Here is an 18,383-nt window from a genome sequence, read left to right on the forward strand (position 1 = left end):
TAATCTCAAGCCCTTCCATTTCAACAATTTCACGTACTTTTTCACTCTCTTTTCAAAGTTCTTTTCATCTTTCCTTCACAGTACTTGTTCGCTATCGGTCTCTCGCCAATATTTAGCTTTAGATGGAATTTACCACCCACTTTGAGCTGCATTCCCAAACAACTCGACTCGTCGAAAACATTCTACATAGATATGCTACCTTCGCATCACGGGATTCTCACCCTCCATGATGTCCTGTTCCAAGGAACTTGAGCAAAGACACATCCAGAATTGCTTTCTTCAAATTACAACTCGGCCTGTTGGCAGATTTCAAATTTGAGCTATTGCCGCTTCACTCGCCGCTACTAAGGCAATCCCTGTTGGTTTCTTTTCCTCCGCTTATTGATATGCTTAAGTTCAGCGGGTAATCTTGCTTGATACGAGGTCAAAAATATAGAAAAGCACATTGTGTCTAACATGTACTCTATCATCTTTTTCAAGGCTGGCTACAGCCCCAACACATAAATTGCTTTATGAAGATGAAATGACGCTCGCACAAGTATACCTCCCGGAATACCAGAAGGTGCAATGTGCGTTCAAAAACTCAATGATTCACGTCTGCAATTCACACTAACTATCGCGCTTTGCTGCGTTCTTCATCGATGCGAGAACCAAGAGATCCGTTGTTGAAACTTTTGATTTCGTTTTTCAGATATAATAGGTAAAATAGTTTTTGTTACATTGGCCTTTCGGCCAAGCAATTTAGTTGTTTCACAGGTGTAATATGAATCTCAATAATGATCCTTCCGCAGGTTCACCTACGGAAACCTTGTTACGACTTGTACTTCCTCTAAATGACCAAGTTTGTCCAGCTTCTGCGACTTCGTTGCGGTTGCCCACAAGTGAATTCGCATCCGGAGGCCTCACTAAGCCATTCAATCGGTAGTAACGACGGGCGGTGTGTACAAAGGGCAGGGACGTAATCAACGCAAGCTGATGACTTGCGCTTACTAGGAATTCCTCGTTCAAGAGCAAAAATTGCAAAGCTCTATCCCCAGCACGACGCAGTTTAACAAGATTACCCAATCCTCTCGGACAAGGTTATGTACTCGCTGGCTGCGTCAGTGTAGCGCGCGTGCGGCCCAGAACGTCTAAGGGCATCACAGACCTGTTATTGCCTCGAACTTCCATCGAATTGTCTCCGATAGTCCCTCTAAGAAGCTGATACTCAACAAATTGTTGACCCAGCTATTTAGTAGGTCAAGGTCTCGTTCGTTATCGCAATTAAGCAGACAAATCACTCCACCAACTAAGAACGGCCATGCACCACCACCCACAAAATCAAGAAAGAGCTCTCAATCTGTCAATCCTTATTGTGTCTGGACCTGGTGAGTTTCCCCGTGTTGAGTCAAATTAAGCCGCAGGCTCCACTCCTGGTGGTGCCCTTCCGTCAATTCCTTTAAGTTTCAGCCTTGCGACCATACTCCCCCCAGAACCTAAAAACTTTGATTTCTCACGAGGTGCCGAATGAGCTAAAATAACTACCCATCCGATCCCTAGTCGGCATAGTTTACGGTTAAGACTACGACGGTATCTAATCGTCTTCGATCCCCTAACTTTCGTTCTTGATTAATGAAAACATCCTTGGCAAATGCTTTCGCAATAGTTAGTCTTCAATAAATCCAAGAATTTCACCTCTGACTATTGAATACTGATGCCCCCGACTGTCCCTATTAATCATTACGACGGTCCTAGAAACCAACAAAATAGAACCATACGTCCTATTCTATTATTCCATGCTAATATATTCGAGCGAAACGCCTGCTTTGAACACTCTAATTTTCTCACAGTAAATGGCCTGACCTTTCTGCCACGCGGTTAAACGCAACAGACGTCCAGGCAAAAAGAATCAAGAGTTCCAGTACGCACCGTGAGGTGGACCAGACTCCCAATCCCAAGTTTCAACTACGAGCTTTTTAACTGCAACAACTTTAATATACGCTATTGGAGCTGGAATTACCGCGGCTGCTGGCACCAGACTTGCCCTCCAATTGTTCCTCGATAAGTGGTTTAAATTGTTCTCATTCCAATTACAAGACCAAAGGCCCTGTATCGTTATTTATTGTCACTACCTCCCCGTGTCAGGATTGGGTAATTTGCGCGCCTGCTGCCTTCCTTGGATGTGGTAGCCGTTTCTCAGGCTCCCTCTCCGGAATCGAACCCTAATTCCCCGTTACCCGTTGATACCATGGTAGGCCTCTATCCTACCATCGACAGTTGATAGGGCAGAAATTTGAATGAACCAGCGCCAGCACAAAGGCAATGCGCTTCGAGAAGTTATCATGAATCACCAAAAAGTCCGAAGACATTGGTTTTTTATCTAATAAATACATCCCAGACGGGATTTTACGCATGTATTAGCTCTAGAATTACCACGGTTATCCATGTAGTAATGCACTATCAAATAAACGATAACTGATTTAATGAGCCATTCGCAGTTTCACTGTATAGATTGCTTATACTTAGACATGCATGGCTTAATCTTTGAGACAAGCATATGACTACTGGCAGGATCAACCAGATAACTATCTTCAACAGTCAAGAGACTGCCTAGTTTCCGAAGAAACATAGTTTTTCAAAGTTCGTGTTTCCACCCAGTCTCTGCATTGTCAGTTGTTACACTGTCAACACATCAACTGCATCCAATTGCCTTTTTGAGTTCCTCAGTTATAGTCCGCTAAGCAAAGCTTAGCATCAATAACTTGAGAGGAGGTTTCTGTCTACAAATCACGACTAAAGTCGGCTATCTGTAGCAGCATGCCCCCGAGTGTTTTCCTGTAAATTCTTGCCATCGGCTAGTAATCCACAGAACCCATCAGTGCTTTACATAGCGCAGTGCTTGTAAAGACCCTTCAGGTTAACACCTTTGTAAGGTTGTGCTTGAGATTTCGTCGTTAAACGAATCAACTCTTTTCACAACCAAACTAGGCTGCGTTTGAAAAGAAACCAGACTGACCGTTTCCGATTTCATCTTTTGCTTTTTCAAGCTTTTATTTTCTTTTCATGAAGGTCATTTTGGCATTATTCAAGTCAAACTTGGGTAATCTGTACATATAGCGCTAAATATTATGCACAGAGCCTTGGTTGCATAAAAGTTTTCACCAGGCACAGTCGAGGGAAAGGGCGTGCCTTATGCCTTAGGTGCATACTGGAAAAGCTTCGAAACGCCAGCACCATCCATCTTAGGGGCGTACTTGAAAAAGCTCTGAACGTTCATTATCAAAAATCTATCCCGTTAGTTTTTCAACATTAAACCGGCCAAGGTACCCATTAGTGTTCATCAAACAAGAAATATAAAAAATTAACTGCAGCACCTTCTGTTCTCACATGGTCTCCCACTGTAATACTTGGTAAGGCTCTCAGATGGTTCAATAGGACTGATCGGACGGGAAGTCTTGCTTTCATCTGGATATGGCCGCAGCCAAAAGTTTATTTTACTCTGAATAGTTACAGCAAAGATGTTGAACAAAGTTACGACGATGTCATGACATTCCATGCTTGGTTCTGTATTCGTGATCTTACGCTGTGCAGGTTGAATCGATTGATACTAGTTCTGCCCAACAGATATGGTGAGCGCACATAATGCTGTTATTTAGGCTTTACCGAGATGCTACCCTAGTCCTGAGCTAATTATATTTTGGTGAATTGCAATTTCTATTCTTTGTGACTTGGCCTGTTACCTCTGATCAACCGTCGCTGCGAATAAGCACTGCCAACCTATTTCCCAAAGCGGTAAACTACTTAAGGGCCTTACCTAACTAAGCTAGCATCCCACGCCACAGGCTAAGACCACAATGATTCGATCAAAACTATCAAGCTGGCGCGAATATTTAACGCCGGTCAGCCATAAATCTTCTTTTCAAAAGACCGGTCAAATAACACCGGAAGAATTTGTGGCTGCCGGTGACTATCTTGTGTATAAGTTTCCAACTTGGTCCTGGGGAAGCGCATCCCCTTCAAAGCAACGAGATTTTTTGCCGGCAAACAAGCAATATCTTGTTACCAAACATGTACCATGTCGACAGAGAGCCAATGGAGTTGGTGGCGGGTTGCAATTGAACAAGGAGTTCGAGGTCGAGGACGACTGGATGGTGAGCGCAGAGGTTGACTCACCTGTCTTGCATTCTTCAGATGTTGAAGAGGGTGCAATTGGTGACGCCGATCTTGCGGACCTTGAAGAGGCTGACCTGGAGGAGGCTGATTTGGAGGGTGGTGAACCAGTGCCCACGGGAGACCACAAGACGACTTCGGAGGATCGCACTTACAATGTGTTCATAACCTATTCGACCTCGTACCGCGTGCCGAAAATTTATTTATCTGGATTTGATGACAATGGTGCGCCACTGCCGCCAAAGTTAATGTTTGAAGATATTCTGGGAGACTACAAAGACAAGACTGTCACCATTGAACCGGCTCCCTTTCTAGACGATCTTACTCTTATTTCCATTCATCCTTGCAGACATGCGGGTGTTATGCGCATGTTGCTCGATAAAGCCGAGGCCAAAGCTCTTACAGAAAAAAATCAGAAACAAGACGATGACTGGGAGGAGTTCCCAGCCGGGATCCGGGTCGATCAGTATTTGATTATTTTCCTCAAGTTTATCGCTAGTGTGACTCCAACGATTGAGCATGATTTCACCATGACGGCGCTCTAGCTAATGACATTATTATTATAGTACTACTATCTCGCAGAAATCTAGAAAGTAACCTCAGATATATCTCGGAACTCGTCTCCGTCTGCAGGACACACCTGGACACCGGTTTTGAAGTAGCCATGGTCCAGCCAAGTCTGCATTTCCATGGCTGTGAACGGCCCGTGGACCTCTTCTTGTCCGGGCCACTTGAACTTCCAGTTGTCAGCCACCCGTTTTCGTTTGAAGTTTCGGCCAAATTTCGACTGAAACAGCCGCGCAAGTTCTTCTCGCTCTAAGTCGTATATGTTAGGAATCGAGGAGAGCAATGCGTTACAAGCGATAGTGATTCCTTCGACTCTGGTTCCATCTTCAGAACTCTCTATGACCTCCATGGCAGTTTCGGCAGGATTCAAAAGAGGCCCCAATCGTTCTAAAGCTTGTTCTTCTGATAAGGTGCTCTTACAGGCAAGTTCTTCCTGAAATGATTTAGCGGTTCGAGCACGTCGAATTGTCGCTTTATCGACATTATCGAGCCAGCTATCGAACGCATCTCCTTTTTCTGTGCGTACAAAAGCACCGTCCTGGAAATTGCCTTCTTCTCTTTCGTCATCCAGGTTGAATGGCTCGATATCCTCTGATCCGCTAGACGTATCTGGCGGCTCTCCATCATGCTCTCCATCCACAGCCTCAATTTGACCAGCGTTTTCTACTTGACCGCTTTCGGTCTCGCTTTCGCTATCGGTTTGTTCTTGGAGACCCCCCAGCTCATATTTTCGTAAAGAGCTCTCGACCTCTTCATCATCGTCCATGGGATGAAAGGTTTGTCATATGAATGAAGATATTTTGGACTCGGTGCTAGATTTCGAAAAAGAGTGTTACGACAGTGGTTTCGAGGAAGGCGCGGAGGCAGGCAAAAAGCAAGGGCATTTGGAAGGACGTGAGCTAGGCATACAGACTGGATTCCAGCGCTACAGGTCACTAGGCATTATGCAAGGTCGCATATCGATCTGGAAGGCCCAAAAAGATGATAAACTGCAATCCCAGCTGAAACAAGTGGAACAGTACTCACAATGTCCCAGTTTCGAGAATGATCCAAAGGTAGCGGACAAAATCAGTCTGAATATTAAGATGGTAAAGACTAAACTAAGACTGCTTGCCGCGAACACGCAGAGCCCTCCTGTTGAATTGCATGACGACAAACTCGTTTTCCAAAAAAATGATGCATCTATCGAGGACCTCTAAATTATAAGATATTCATCAACAAGCTCATGGCTGTAGTGCATATTACCAGAAATAGCAGAAATGAGGTGTAAGTTATAAGCTGCTTCCCTGGACAAATCGTACTCCTCGTCAATATCGTAGCCAAGAACATGTTCATAGAATGGAATTGCGAGTGTAAACAAGCCCAATCCATGGAAAAACCTACCCATGTTATAATCGGCTTCCTGCTTTTGGGCATCATTTTTTTGTCGGGTAGCACGATAGTCCTGCATGTAGCTCAGTCCTTGTAGAATTTGTAAATGGCGATTGGTTGTGACTCTTTGAATAGCTCTTTGAACATAGACAATACCAAGCGTCAAAAGGACAACAGGATCTTGTGGCAAGTGCTCCAACGCGCGCATCAGGTATGTCAGGGCCGGGACATACGAGGGGCCCATCAGCATGATATGAGAATACAAAACAAACAGAAGAGGGTTTTCTTTTTGAATATCTGCACGACTATCACTGTCAACACGTGCAGCTCCTGAGATGCGCCGATTCTGAGCTACAGAGTCAAGAGCCTTGATCTGACGGAGGAAAAACTTTTGGTTGTTTGATGAGCCAAAACTTTTCATTGCACGCTTCCCTGATGACAATAGTGCTCCATAAAGCCTGATGATATCGTTGTGAAATTGTCGATCCATGTACATGTGGCGAAGTGTGTCTGAGATGGTGCTAGTATCACCAACTTGCCAAGCACACGACAATAATACCAGATTCATAGTTTGATCTCGCTGAATGTCGACATGAAAAATATTAGATGCACCTGCCGTCTTGACGAGTTCATATGCACTTTCTGCAGATTTGTACTTGGCCATTGCCAACGCGCATCGCATAAACAGCGTGAACCAGAATTCAAACGGGCGTCCTCGAAACTTGAATCCTCTGATGATTGCTGCCGGTGTTTGGCTTGGCAACCTGCCTTCATCATCGTCGTCATCTCCTGCAACGGCGTCTTCACGGGCAACGTCACTGAGTGCTGCAACACGATCCTCGATAGATTCCTTTCGAATGCCGTGAACGAATATTTTGTTGCGGTCGGAGGGGAAAAACTTGCGGTTGGAAACAAACATCTGAATGAGAACTGATGCACTTCTAATCCATTCTAGTGCAGCCACAATGTTGCCGTTTTCCAAACCTGTTCTGAATCTCTCGAGAAGCTCATAGTTGGTGTCAGCCCGTTGCTGGGCAGTTCGCTCGAGTTCTGCTCTTTCAGCCGCCGATAATCTAGTACCAGGTTGTGCTGGCCGCACTGGTGTACTAATAAGTGGAGTTGAGGAGCGAGAATCAATGTCACCGCTCTGTTCCTCAACTCGGGCTTGAGCTTCCTCATGACGAATTCTCATAACTTGTTCCACCATAAGCTTAGCAGCCGCCGGTCTTGATGATGCCTGATAAATTTCTCCAAGTGCTACAAGTGCCTCGACATTGCGGTCATCCTTAGATATCACATGCTTGTAAAGGTTTTCTGCTTTCTTGACGTCGCCGAGCTCCATGTAACACTTGGCCACGTTGATAGTCATGTTCAAATACTCTTCTTGCGTTTCGTATTCGATATCAGTCAAACTCATATAAATATCCAGTGCCTCTCTGAAAAGCTTCGCCTGAAACAGAGCATTACCCGCCCGAGAATACAAATCACTGAAATCGGCGACCGGTGTACAGGCTTTCAAAAACCTGAGGTGTATCAAGGCGTCTTCCAGAGCCGTTGGTTCTTCTTTTGTTTGTTTGACTCTGCAAACCAATAGCCAAACACGGATATCAATTGGTAATTCGTATTTCGCGGGCGGTCCCAGTGTTAGCTTTTCAGACGACCCGTCCACCTCTAGGTTGAACCTTCGTTCGTCGAATTCCGAGTCGTCATCAGCTTTCTCCCAGAATGTTTCATCACAGCGACCTAAAATCCATCTTGATCCTGTTTTCAAAGTATCAACGGCTTTTTTGTACAGTTCTTGCTCGAATAACAGCTCGCCCAGCACATTCAGGTTTTGCCAGTTTAGCAAAACATCCGGCTCTCCGTGACTCTCGGGGTTCAATGAGCTTCTATAAAGACTCATATATTGTTCGGTGGCTTCTCCAATTTTGCCAAGCTGCTTGAGAGCTCTACCGATATCTAGCATGACTTTGGTTTTGGCATCCTCAGACAAGGATGGAAAGAACTTGTCACGAATTCGGAAAAGTAGGTTGAGTGAGCGACCCGGTTGGTTCATTTCCATGTTAACTTGAGCTCGTATCAACAAAAGGGTCCAATCGTCGCGTGCAATTCTCGATGCATTTTGGTAAAATACGGCGGCCTGATTTAGAAGCCCCAATTCGTACGATCTGTCGGCAACCTCAACCCAATCTTCTTTGCTCTTTTTGTTAAGATGGGCAGCCATAGTTTTAGCAAGCAAGGCCTTTTGGGGGTCATGAAGATCGTCGTAAATCGCCGATAGCAAATTATAGGCGATTCGGGCATTCGGGTTTGCAGCAATGACTTCCTCGACCATTTGGATTGCAGCCTGGTGGTTTCCAAGCGAAAATGCATGCTGTGCTTTTCCAAAAAGCTCCTGAACTTCGGGCTCTAGTGGCTCATCTTGGGCTTCACCGCGCTTTCTGCGTTTGGGCTTGAGCGCGTCGTCGATTTGCCAGTCGTCGGAGTCGTGGTATTCGTCTTCACTTTCGTTGTCAGTGAACATATGACGCAAATCGTCTTCGCCATCCTCCTCCATGTAACTCATTGGCGTCTATTCTGTGCAATTGACACAAAAATCACAAATCGAGAGAAAAGAGCACGGGGCTTTCGATGATAGTAAGCAAGTTCGAATCCCAAGGACCGAGATGTATTTTGAGGAGATGCAAAACCAAATTAATTGATGGCTTGTACTGTGTTTTAAGGCAAAGGCGTTAATTTCACTATTTTCTGTAAAATGATCTGGTTTTAATCCACCTCGAGTCAACTTTAAGAGCTTACAAATTCAGCCATGAAAGGTTGACTTGTTGACAACCAGACCAGATTGCCATCGACGGCTCAATTGAAAGGCAGCGAAAATGTGGTCGTTCCAATCCCAGAACGACAAGTTCCAGCAGTACTACCGGTGCTACCCGGTATCTGCCATGAAAGGTGATAAGAAAGCAGCGAACTTTGGTGGCAAAATCTATATACCACAGTCGGCACTGCACAAGTTGACTACGCTGCACATCTCGTATCCCATGTTATTTGAGATCCGCAATGAAGAATCACACGGCTGCACACATGCAGGTGTTTTGGAATTCACAGCAGAGGAAGGGCGGGTCTATTTACCGGAATGGATGTTGGCCAATCTCAAGATTAAGGCTGGCGGGTTGGTTCGGATCTCCTCGGTCAGTCTGGAGCTGGGCACGTTTGTCAAAATCCAGCCTCAATCGGTAGATTTCCTTGATATTAGCGACCCCAAGTCGGTTCTAGAAACGTCCTTGAGAAACTTTACCACTCTCACGGTCGACGATGTCTTCCAAATTCTGTACAACAACAAAGTTTATGATATCAAGGTACTGGAAGTCAAGCCTGAAACTAGAAGCAAGAGTATTTGCGTTGTTGAGACTGATCTTGAGGTTGATTTTGCTGCTCCTGTGGGCTATGTGGAGCCCAGTGGCGACAAACCAAGCGCCCCGCCAAAGCTCGCCGGCCATATGGCGGAAGCAATTGGATATAATAACCTTGCTGGTGCTCAGAGTGTCAAAGCTGGCGGACACAGTCTGAGGGAAAGCAAAGCGTCAAGTACGGAACCCACTCCCGTTACTCCTCCTGTCGTGGACTCATCGATTTACCAAAATAGAGACGCACCTGCCTTGGAGCTGGCCTCCAACCAGCTGTTTTTTGGATTCCCGCTCGTGCCATTAGAAGACGAAGAAGAGGCTGGAGAAAGCATCTTCAAGGGTGAAGGGTTCACTCTTCGCAAAAGCAAAAAAAGAAAAGATATTTCCTAGTACGTTCGAGCTCGGCGGTCGATCCGTTTTCGCGTGTATAATAAATAATCTGCCAAACCCAAGTCTGATGGCGGCGACCCGCCCAATCGAGCAGATAGGTCTGTATTTAGGTCGATAAACTCCCTTGCATTCTCAATTGTACTGAACGTAACAAGTGCGGACGAGCCGATATGAAGAACCTGGTCCACGCCTGGATCAGACTTGCGGGGAAGACGGGCTTCGTCACCCGCCCGCAATTTGATTTTGGCGGTGCGGTACTGCTCCTGCATTGTCAGCTTTTGCCGTAACCCATCGAGTCTTCTGCGTAGCCTGAATCCTTCCATCTGCAGATGGGAAAGGCTGGAAAAACTGGACTGCGCCAAGGGCTCAGCCTGTGCTTCTTTTCTCAGCAGGTCTTCGCGCTTTCTTCGTACGTCCTCGCTCTGCTCGCTAGTTCTGGTTCCTTTAGGGCCTGTCTGCCGCAAATGAATGCGTAATTGAGCCTTGGAAGCCGGGTCTAGCAGAACTTCGAGCGCGCGGGTCAACAGATGGAACTGTTCTCGAGCGTCTGCGCTCCCATTCTTATCGGGATGATACTTGAGCGCCATACGACGGTACGCCCTTCGCACTTCTGCATCACTAGCGTCCTGAGAAATGCCTAGTACCTCGTACCAATCGATCACATTGCTCATTTAAGCTGACAGATGCAAAACTATTTTGGAATGCATAAAAGGCTACAAGTCCAGTATATATTTTATTTTGGGTTGGCTTTAGAGCAGAAGCCACATAAAGACAAACTGGCAGACGAAGCTGTAAATAAAAAGGAATTGAATACGTTTTTGCCGCATTCCCGAATTGACAGTCGATGTTGAGTTGGAGGACTCTGGCAGCAAGACGTATCTCAGCGAACGCAACATGAAAAATGCCGTGGCGGCACCGGTGTATGTGAATGTGGTCCATTTTACAAGCGAGCTGCTGGTGGCGGCCGCTAAAGTGACGAGGGTGATGGCGATGAACTTGTAGCCCGAGTAGGCAATTAAATCAAGCAAGCTGGAGGAAGCAGCCAGGAGGTAGGAGAACAATTTCAAGAAGCTGATCTCAACGACCATCAACGCCAAGGATTTCGACGTGACAATGCCCAGCAATTGCGGGTGAAACTGTCCCAACAACCCCTGAATGATGCTGAACACAACCATGTAGGTTGTGAAAGCCATGATCGGAATGTACATGTCCGGGGCATTGAGATCTTCGCGAGGCGTCGCGTAGGTATCCTGCCCTGTGCTGTCGCTTCGCACGATCTGGCGGCTCCACGGTTTGTGTCGCCATGGGAACATAACGAGAAGCAGTTTCCGGAAAACATAGAAATTAGAAACCTGGAAATAATAAGAAAATGCCCCCGCGTCCATGTATTTGCCCATATTACGTCCAATGTACTCCTGGCCATAGTTCAGAGCATTACGGCCAACTTCGAACCCCAACTGGGCATTCGGATCACTGAGAATACTGTTCAGTGCCGTGGGCACGTTCGGAATCACATTAGGCATACCCTGAGGTTGAATGGTGCTCGGTTGTGCTTGCGGCGCTGTTTGTTGTACCCCCTGAGGAGGCGCGTATGGATTTCGATAAGCTTGGGGCTGGCGGGAGGTACCACCCGATTGAGCAGCACCCGCAGGGTTGCCATATCCACCCTGCTGGAAATGTACTGGGTGCTGCGGTACCGGATGGTGGAGGGGAGGCGAACTCGCGGAGGGGTACTGCATGACGAAGGGCTCTAGCTGGCAGTTCCTGACCTGGCGTTCTTGGTTTTAGAAGGCTGACTAAACAGCGTTCTAAGGTACCCGAATACCCCCCTGGCCTCGCGCAGGGGTGTTGGGCTGCTTCGACCTTAATTGAGATTAATTACGAAAAATCAAACACGACCCCACGATCCATCGAGACGCGTCGCAATGGCCCACTACCGACGCAACGATGCGCCGACTAATCTGGCTATTGATGCGACCTCACAAATACGAAGAGAGCATGCGGTTGCTCTCACGGACACAATCGATGCCAGCATGGGCTTTGAACGCTTTGACTCGGGGCCGCCGCGGGTAGGCTGGCTGGTCAATTTTCAGGCCACCTCGCAAAGCGATCCCAATATTCCGAATGGCAAGGCTGCTGTGGATTTTTATTTTATTGACGACGAGGGCGGCTGCTTCAAGTCGACCATTCGCTATGACCCTTATTTCCTGGTGAAGTGCAGCCCGGGAAAAGAAGCCGACGTGGAGGAGTATATCCGCAAGAATTTGGAAGGAGTTGTTAAGGAGACCAGGCGTGTCATTAAAGATGACCTGTCGCTACCCAACCACCTGATCGGCCGCAAACAGTCCTTGATTGAGGTCCGCTTTTGGAACGTAACGAACCTGTTAGCAGCTCGCAAAACTCTGGCGCCATTTGCCGAAGCAAATCAGAAGAAACTGGCACAGTACGCCGACTATGGTGCGGATTATGCTCAATCTGCGCTCAATAAGAGCTTTTCGGCAAAATCAGATGCCTCTGATTACATTCTAGACATAAGAGAGTACGATGTGCCCTACCACGTCCGCGTCTCCATTGACCTAGATGTTCGCGTCGGTAAATGGTATACGGTAACAGCTGTGGAAGGAGTGGTTTCTTTGACTGAATTCGCCCGTATCGAACGTGCGGACCCCGTTGTCTTGGCTTTCGACATCGAAACAACCAAACAACCTTTGAAATTCCCAGACGCCGCTATTGACTGCGTCATGATGATCTCGTACATGATAAATGGTGAGGGCTACCTGATCACAAATCGCGAAGTAGTGTCCAAGGATATCGACGATTTCGAATACACCCCCAAGCCCGAGTTCAAAGGCGAATTCACTATTTTCAATGAAGCAAACGAGCGTGATCTCCTGACAAGATTTTTTGACCACATCAAAGAAGAGAAGCCAACCGTCATTGTTACGTTCAATGGTGATTTCTTTGATTGGCCGTTTGTCGATGCTCGTGCAAACGTTCATGGCATTAATATGTATGAGGAGATTGGGTTCAGGAAAGATATGGAGGACGAATACAAATCTGCTCACTGCGCGCACATGGACGCTTTCCGCTGGGTAAAACGTGATTCATATCTCCCGCAAGGTTCCCAGGGCTTGAAAGCTGTCACTTCAGCCAAGCTAGGTTACAACCCGCTTGAACTGGACCCAGAAAAAATGACCCCCTACGCCAGTGAGAAACCCCAGGTCCTCGCTGAGTACTCTGTTTCAGATGCCGTCGCAACTTACTACCTCTATATGAAGTATGTGCATCCTTTCATCTTTTCTTTATGCAACATCATTCCCCTCAAACCAGATGAGGTTTTACGAAAAGGTACAGGTACCCTTTGTGAAATGCTGCTAATGGTCCAAGCGTATCAGAAAGGTATTCTTTTACCCCATAAGCATCAAGACCCGCTAGAACGATTCTACAATGGTCATTTAGTTGAATCTGAAACATATGTTGGCGGCCATGTGGAGTCCTTAGAAGCTGGTGTGTTTCGCAATGACATTCCAACTCATTTCTCTGTTGATCAGAATGCAATTGAACAGCTGCTTCAAGAACTTGACGAAGCCTTGAAGTTCACCATCCAAGTCGAGGCAAAAATGGATCTCCAAAAGGTTACAAACTACGACGAAATCAAGCAGCAAATCACTGAGAAACTCATCAGTTTAAAAGAAGCTCCTTCGCGCACCGAGACCCCTTTGATTTACCATGTGGATGTCGCCTCAATGTATCCCAACATCATGACGACAAACCGTCTTCAGCCTGATTCAATGGTCTCAGAGCGTGATTGTGCAATGTGCGATTTCAATCGTCCTGGTAAGGACTGTGATCGTCGTCTTCCGTGGGCTTGGCGTGGTGAGTTCTATCCTGCCGAGAAAAGTGAGTATCTAATGATTCGCAAGACTTTAGAGCAGGAAACTTTCCCAAGGCCGAATCGAGATCGAAACGGTAAAAAGACCTTCCGAACATTTGATGAGCTTCCGCCCTTTGAGCAAGCCCAACTGATCAAGAAGCGTGTTAGTGATTATTCACGCAAGGTGTACCACAAAATCAAACAGACGGAAACAGTGGAGCGCGAGGCTATCATTTGCCAGCGCGAGAACCCTTTCTACGTAAACACCGTCCGTGATTTTAGAGACCGCCGTTATGAGTTCAAAGGTCTGCAGAAAGTGTGGAAGCGAAAGCTTGATGAGGTACCAAAATCCGATATCCCAAGTGTCGAAGAGGCTAAGAAAATGATTGTGCTCTACGATTCCTTGCAGCTTGCGCATAAGGTTATTTTGAACTCGTTCTATGGCTACGTCATGCGCAAAGGATCACGCTGGTACTCGATGGAAATGGCAGGTGTGACTTGCTTGACTGGCGCTACGATTATCCAGCTAGCGCGTTCCCGTGTCGAACAGCTTGGTCGTCCTTTGGAGTTGGATACAGATGGTATCTGGTGTATTTTACCATCCTCTTTCCCCGGTGATTTTATGTTTACATTCTCAGATGGCAAAAAACTTCCAATTGCTTATCCTTGTGTAATGTTGAACCACCTTGTTCATGCAAAGTTCACAAACCACCAATACCAGATTTTGGTGGACCCGGGTACTTTCCAGTACGAGACAATCAGTGACAATTCTATTTACTTCGAAGTCGATGGCCCCTACAAAGCGATGGTTTTACCCACTTCGACAGAGGAGGGCAAGAATCTGAAAAAAAGATATGCCGTTTTCAACATGGACGGCTCACTTGCCGAGCTCAAGGGTTTCGAATTGAAAAGACGTGGTGAACTTCGAATCATCAAGGCTTTCCAATCCCAAATTTTCAAAGAATTCCTGGAGGGCGTTTCTCTAGAAGAGTGCTATGGTGCAGTTGCAAAAGTTGCCAATGCTTGGCTCGACGTGCTTGATACACGAGGAAAGCACCTCGAGGACGCTGATCTTATGGATCTCATTTCAGAAAATAAGGTAATGAGCAAATCACTGAAAGATTATGCTGGTCAAAAATCAACTTCCATCTGTACCGCACGCCGTTTAGCAGAGTTCTTGGGCTCCCAGATGATCAAGGATAGCGGCCTAGCCTGTCACTATGTCATTTCCAAGTTACCATATGGTGCTCCTGTTACCGATCGGGCTATTCCTGTTGAAGTCTTCTCGGCGGAATATGAGGTCAAGCGCAAGTTCTTACGCGCCTGGTTGAAATCCCCGGGTCTTGAGAACTTCGATCCCCGGGAAATTATAGATTGGGACTACTACCGTGCACGTCTGGCTTCTACAATCCAAAAAATCATCACTATTCCCGCTGCTCTTCAAAGTGTTTCGAACCCTGTCCCACGTGTGGCCCACCCAGACTGGTTGAACAAGCGTGTTGCCGCTATGAACGATCGATTCAAACAGAAGAAGATCACTGGTTTTTTCACCATGCCATCAGAAAAGTCTGAGCTTTTGAAACCTAAGCAAACCCTTGTTGACATTGAAGATGTGCTTTCGACCGGTCTAGGTGTTGAAGTTAACGGACAAAAGCGAGCGGTAGTGCACAAACGTAAAGCTGGAGAAGATGATTCGGTTGGTGCTGATGACCTCGCTGTATTGGAGATTTCGAACGATACAGTCGCACCTGACCCTGAGGACGACTACTCTGCTTGGCTGCGTTATCAAAAAGTCATTTGGCAGAAGAAATATGAGCAAAGAGAAACTCGCCGAAAGCTCTTTGGCGACAAGGTTTCCTTACGCTATAACAGAGGTGTTACGGGAATGCTGCGAAATCAGGCCGAACAAGCATTTTCCGGGCGCTCTTGGCATATTGTTCAGGTGACGGCATCCCCAGGAAAACTTGGCCAAGTCCAAGCTTTTATCTGGGTGAATAGTCGTATCCAAAAGATCAAAATTAATGTTCCACGGCGATTTTTTGTGCAGTTCACTGATGTCCCCAATTTGACACTTCCTAGTGGCATCACTATGGAAAAAAGTTCAAAATCACTCCCGCATGGCGTCTCGAACGACAATCTCTATGAAGTCGTGATGTCCGAGGAAGCATATCAAGATGAGTTAGCCAGGGGAGGTGGTTTGTTGAAACAACAAACAGTCAAGGGCGTTTATGAAACTCAGCTTGAGCCCCGAGACCGCGTCTTGTTAGAAATCGGAACTTTATGTTCCCTGGACAGCTCTCGTCCCGGCATTTTGGGTAAAGGTTTAGAGTCCGGCTTCGAACTGGAGTGGCTCAGACCTTACCGCCCACGGAAAGGTGCAGAGCATGAGCCTATTCCCTACCTGAAGAGTACGAATCTCGGCTATATCTTCTTGCAACACTATGAGATCTCTAATCAGGTGTTTATTGCTGTTACCACGAGCTGGTCTTCTAAGGCTTATTTGGTGCATTACTCTGCAAGTAATGTGAACGCAAATGAGCCTCTTCGTGTGGGGGCTATGTACGGCGACAGCTTCACCTCTCTACAGTCGTCAGATGTGAGCCAACCTTACTTCAACTTCCAAGAAAATTTGGAGTTTGATACCATTAACTGCTCAAGTCTCTCGAAGGTCTATACACACACAAACAACATCTTATCAGATATTTTGGCAGAGCGGGGCACGCATGCGGTCTTGACATTACAGTCGGCGCGCATTGAGCGACTGTACAATCGGATAAGGGCAATCGATGACTTTGCTAGTTTCGAAATCAAATCCCGTGACGGTGTCCTTCCGTCGGTTGGTTGGCAGCCTGCATTATCCAAACGCATAGTAAAGTCTTACTTCCGTCTCCAGTACTGGATCGAGCAACTTCACAGCAAAGCTATTTTCAGCAATATCCCAATTGGAAATCTCAACAGTGGAGACAGCAATGATCTTATCGATATCTTGTTCGCCCGAAAGCTGCTTAATGACAATGTCGTTCTCTGGTGGTCCAACAGACCACTTCCTGACCTGGGAGGTGGAGAAGCTGGTAATGTACTAGCTAATAATGAAGAGACTGTGATCCCCTCGTTCAACAATCCTGGTTTCTACGGCAAGGTCTGCATTGATATTGACGTCTCTAATCTGTCTGTGAACAGTATTCTCACCGCCGTTCTCTTCAACGCAGCTGATGGTTTGGACTTTAGCGAAAACAATTCTCTGTTTGGTCAGAATAAGTTATCCGCTTCTGCTCTCTCTGCGTTGAGCAGTCTTGTAAAAGAGTGGTGGTCTACAGCAGCTAAGGGTGACGTTGTTGCAGATAATCTTATTCAACACTTTATTACATGGGTGTCGTCTCCACAATCCAAGATGTACGACCCTCCATTGCTGTACTACGTGCAGAACTTGAGTCGCAAGGCGCTTCTTCAACTAATAGGTGAGCTTCACAATTTTGGTGCTCGGGTTGTGTTTGCCGATATGAACCGACTACTGGTGGTCACATCGAATGCACATGCGGTGAACACGCTCGCATTTGGATCTTTTGTGATCAAATCGATCAAGTCGAATCCGCTGTTCACCTATCTGGATGTTAGCATCCGTGAATACTGGGACTATTTGATGTGGCTAGATAATGCAAACTATTGTGGCCGCGTGTGCAAACCCAGTTTGAGTGAGACTCCAGAGCTATCACATGTCAGTGATTGGAACATTGCGCACTATTTGCCTAAAATTCTTGAGCAAGAATTCCAAGAATGGATCTTCCAGCTGATGCAGCATGTTGGCGAAGCCAAAGACTTGTTCCACAAAGATGAGACCCGTGCAACGCAGATTGCGGGTACTGTGAAGGAGAATGCAGAGGAGAGTTTTACGACTGGCATTCTAAAGGCCCTCGAGGCGCCTCTTGTTAATCGCATGAAGCATCTCAATCGCAGGTACATTGATGGTCGAGCAATTGCTGATGTTTCGAAAGAGTTCGAATTCCCAAAACTTGCGGGTAGCGTCGCCAACCTTAAGAACCCTATCTTGGAGCTTATCAAGTATATTTGTGCTGTGTATGGACTTGGGTCGTCAAACGAACCTGAATATTTGCAGCTCCGTCGCAAGCTGCTCGAAGTAGTTCGAGTTGGTGAGTTCGATCCTGATGCACAATTTAGGAATCCCTCCGCTGATCTAGTGCTGAATGGAATTGTATGTCACAATTGTGGATATACAGAGAGTATCAACATCTGTCGGCCTGAATTGGAGCACGAATTTGGCTGGTCATGCAGCTTATGCAGAGCCTCTCTTGATCGCGTTTTCCTCGAAGAAAAACTGGTTGAGCTGGTGGTTAAAGCGGTGTGTCTCTACCAGATCCAAGACTTGAAGTGTTCTAAATGCAGCCGTATCCGTGCGGACGATATGGCCTACTATTGCGAATGCTCTGGTGCGTTTGTTGGGACCATACCTATTTCGACTCTGCGGAAGGATCTAGCAGTCTACAACCACGTTTCAGAGTTTTTCGACTTGAAGCTTCTTCAGAGTGTGCTTTCTGGACTTAATTGAGTATTTTTTTATTAATTGTATTAGCATAATTTAACATTGGCATCTACTTTCCCCACACTTACTC

At 46.5% G+C, this 18,383-nt stretch overlaps 8 protein-coding genes across 8 annotated transcripts; 4 read left to right on the plus strand and 4 right to left on the minus strand.

Moving 5' to 3' along the window:
* Nucleotides 1-3,833: 3,833 nt before the first annotated feature.
* On the plus strand, nucleotides 3,834-4,694 carry B9G98_04175 (Autophagy-related protein 3; the record flags this gene model as incomplete). Its single annotated transcript, XM_024810732.1, has 1 exon — nucleotides 3,834-4,694. One exon carries the CDS (start codon nucleotides 3,834-3,836, stop codon nucleotides 4,692-4,694), a length of 861 nt encoding a protein of 286 aa, XP_024666500.1.
* A 41-nt stretch (nucleotides 4,695-4,735) lies between these two features.
* B9G98_04176 (CD2 antigen cytoplasmic tail-binding protein 2) lies at nucleotides 4,736-5,482 on the minus strand (the record flags this gene model as incomplete). Its single annotated transcript, XM_024810733.1, has 1 exon — nucleotides 4,736-5,482. The coding sequence occupies one exon, from the start codon at nucleotides 5,480-5,482 to the stop codon at nucleotides 4,736-4,738; it is 747 nt and encodes a 248-aa protein (XP_024666501.1).
* A 19-nt stretch (nucleotides 5,483-5,501) lies between these two features.
* Nucleotides 5,502-5,915, plus strand: B9G98_04177 (hypothetical protein; the record flags this gene model as incomplete). The annotated part of the gene is made up of 1 exon (XM_024810734.1): nucleotides 5,502-5,915. One exon carries the CDS (start codon nucleotides 5,502-5,504, stop codon nucleotides 5,913-5,915), a length of 414 nt encoding a protein of 137 aa, XP_024666502.1.
* Nucleotides 5,912-8,653, minus strand: B9G98_04178 (Transcription factor tau subunit; the record flags this gene model as incomplete). Its single annotated transcript, XM_024810735.1, has 1 exon — nucleotides 5,912-8,653. One exon carries the CDS (start codon nucleotides 8,651-8,653, stop codon nucleotides 5,912-5,914), a length of 2,742 nt encoding a protein of 913 aa, XP_024666503.1.
* Nucleotides 8,654-8,963: 310 nt separating this feature from the next.
* B9G98_04179 (Ubiquitin fusion degradation protein 1) lies at nucleotides 8,964-9,881 on the plus strand (the record flags this gene model as incomplete). Its single annotated transcript, XM_024810736.1, has 1 exon — nucleotides 8,964-9,881. The coding sequence occupies one exon, from the start codon at nucleotides 8,964-8,966 to the stop codon at nucleotides 9,879-9,881; it is 918 nt and encodes a 305-aa protein (XP_024666504.1).
* Nucleotides 9,882-9,987: 106 nt separating this feature from the next.
* On the minus strand, nucleotides 9,988-10,552 carry B9G98_04180 (Chaperone protein DnaJ; the record flags this gene model as incomplete). The annotated part of the gene is made up of 2 exons (XM_024810737.1): nucleotides 9,988-10,000; nucleotides 10,044-10,552. The coding sequence occupies 2 exons, from the start codon at nucleotides 10,550-10,552 to the stop codon at nucleotides 9,988-9,990; spliced, it is 522 nt and encodes a 173-aa protein (XP_024666505.1).
* A 78-nt stretch (nucleotides 10,553-10,630) lies between these two features.
* B9G98_04181 (Protein transport protein yif1) lies at nucleotides 10,631-11,620 on the minus strand (the record flags this gene model as incomplete). Its single annotated transcript, XM_024810738.1, has 1 exon — nucleotides 10,631-11,620. The coding sequence occupies one exon, from the start codon at nucleotides 11,618-11,620 to the stop codon at nucleotides 10,631-10,633; it is 990 nt and encodes a 329-aa protein (XP_024666506.1).
* A 186-nt stretch (nucleotides 11,621-11,806) lies between these two features.
* Nucleotides 11,807-18,319, plus strand: B9G98_04182 (DNA polymerase epsilon catalytic subunit A; the record flags this gene model as incomplete). The annotated part of the gene is made up of 1 exon (XM_024810739.1): nucleotides 11,807-18,319. The coding sequence occupies one exon, from the start codon at nucleotides 11,807-11,809 to the stop codon at nucleotides 18,317-18,319; it is 6,513 nt and encodes a 2,170-aa protein (XP_024666507.1).
* Nucleotides 18,320-18,383: the final 64 nt, after the last annotated feature.

The sequence above is a fragment of the Wickerhamiella sorbophila genome (genome assembly GCF_002251995.1).
Source record: "Wickerhamiella sorbophila strain DS02 chromosome Unknown contig2, whole genome shotgun sequence".
Taxonomy (NCBI): domain Eukaryota; kingdom Fungi; phylum Ascomycota; class Dipodascomycetes; order Dipodascales; family Trichomonascaceae; genus Wickerhamiella; species Wickerhamiella sorbophila.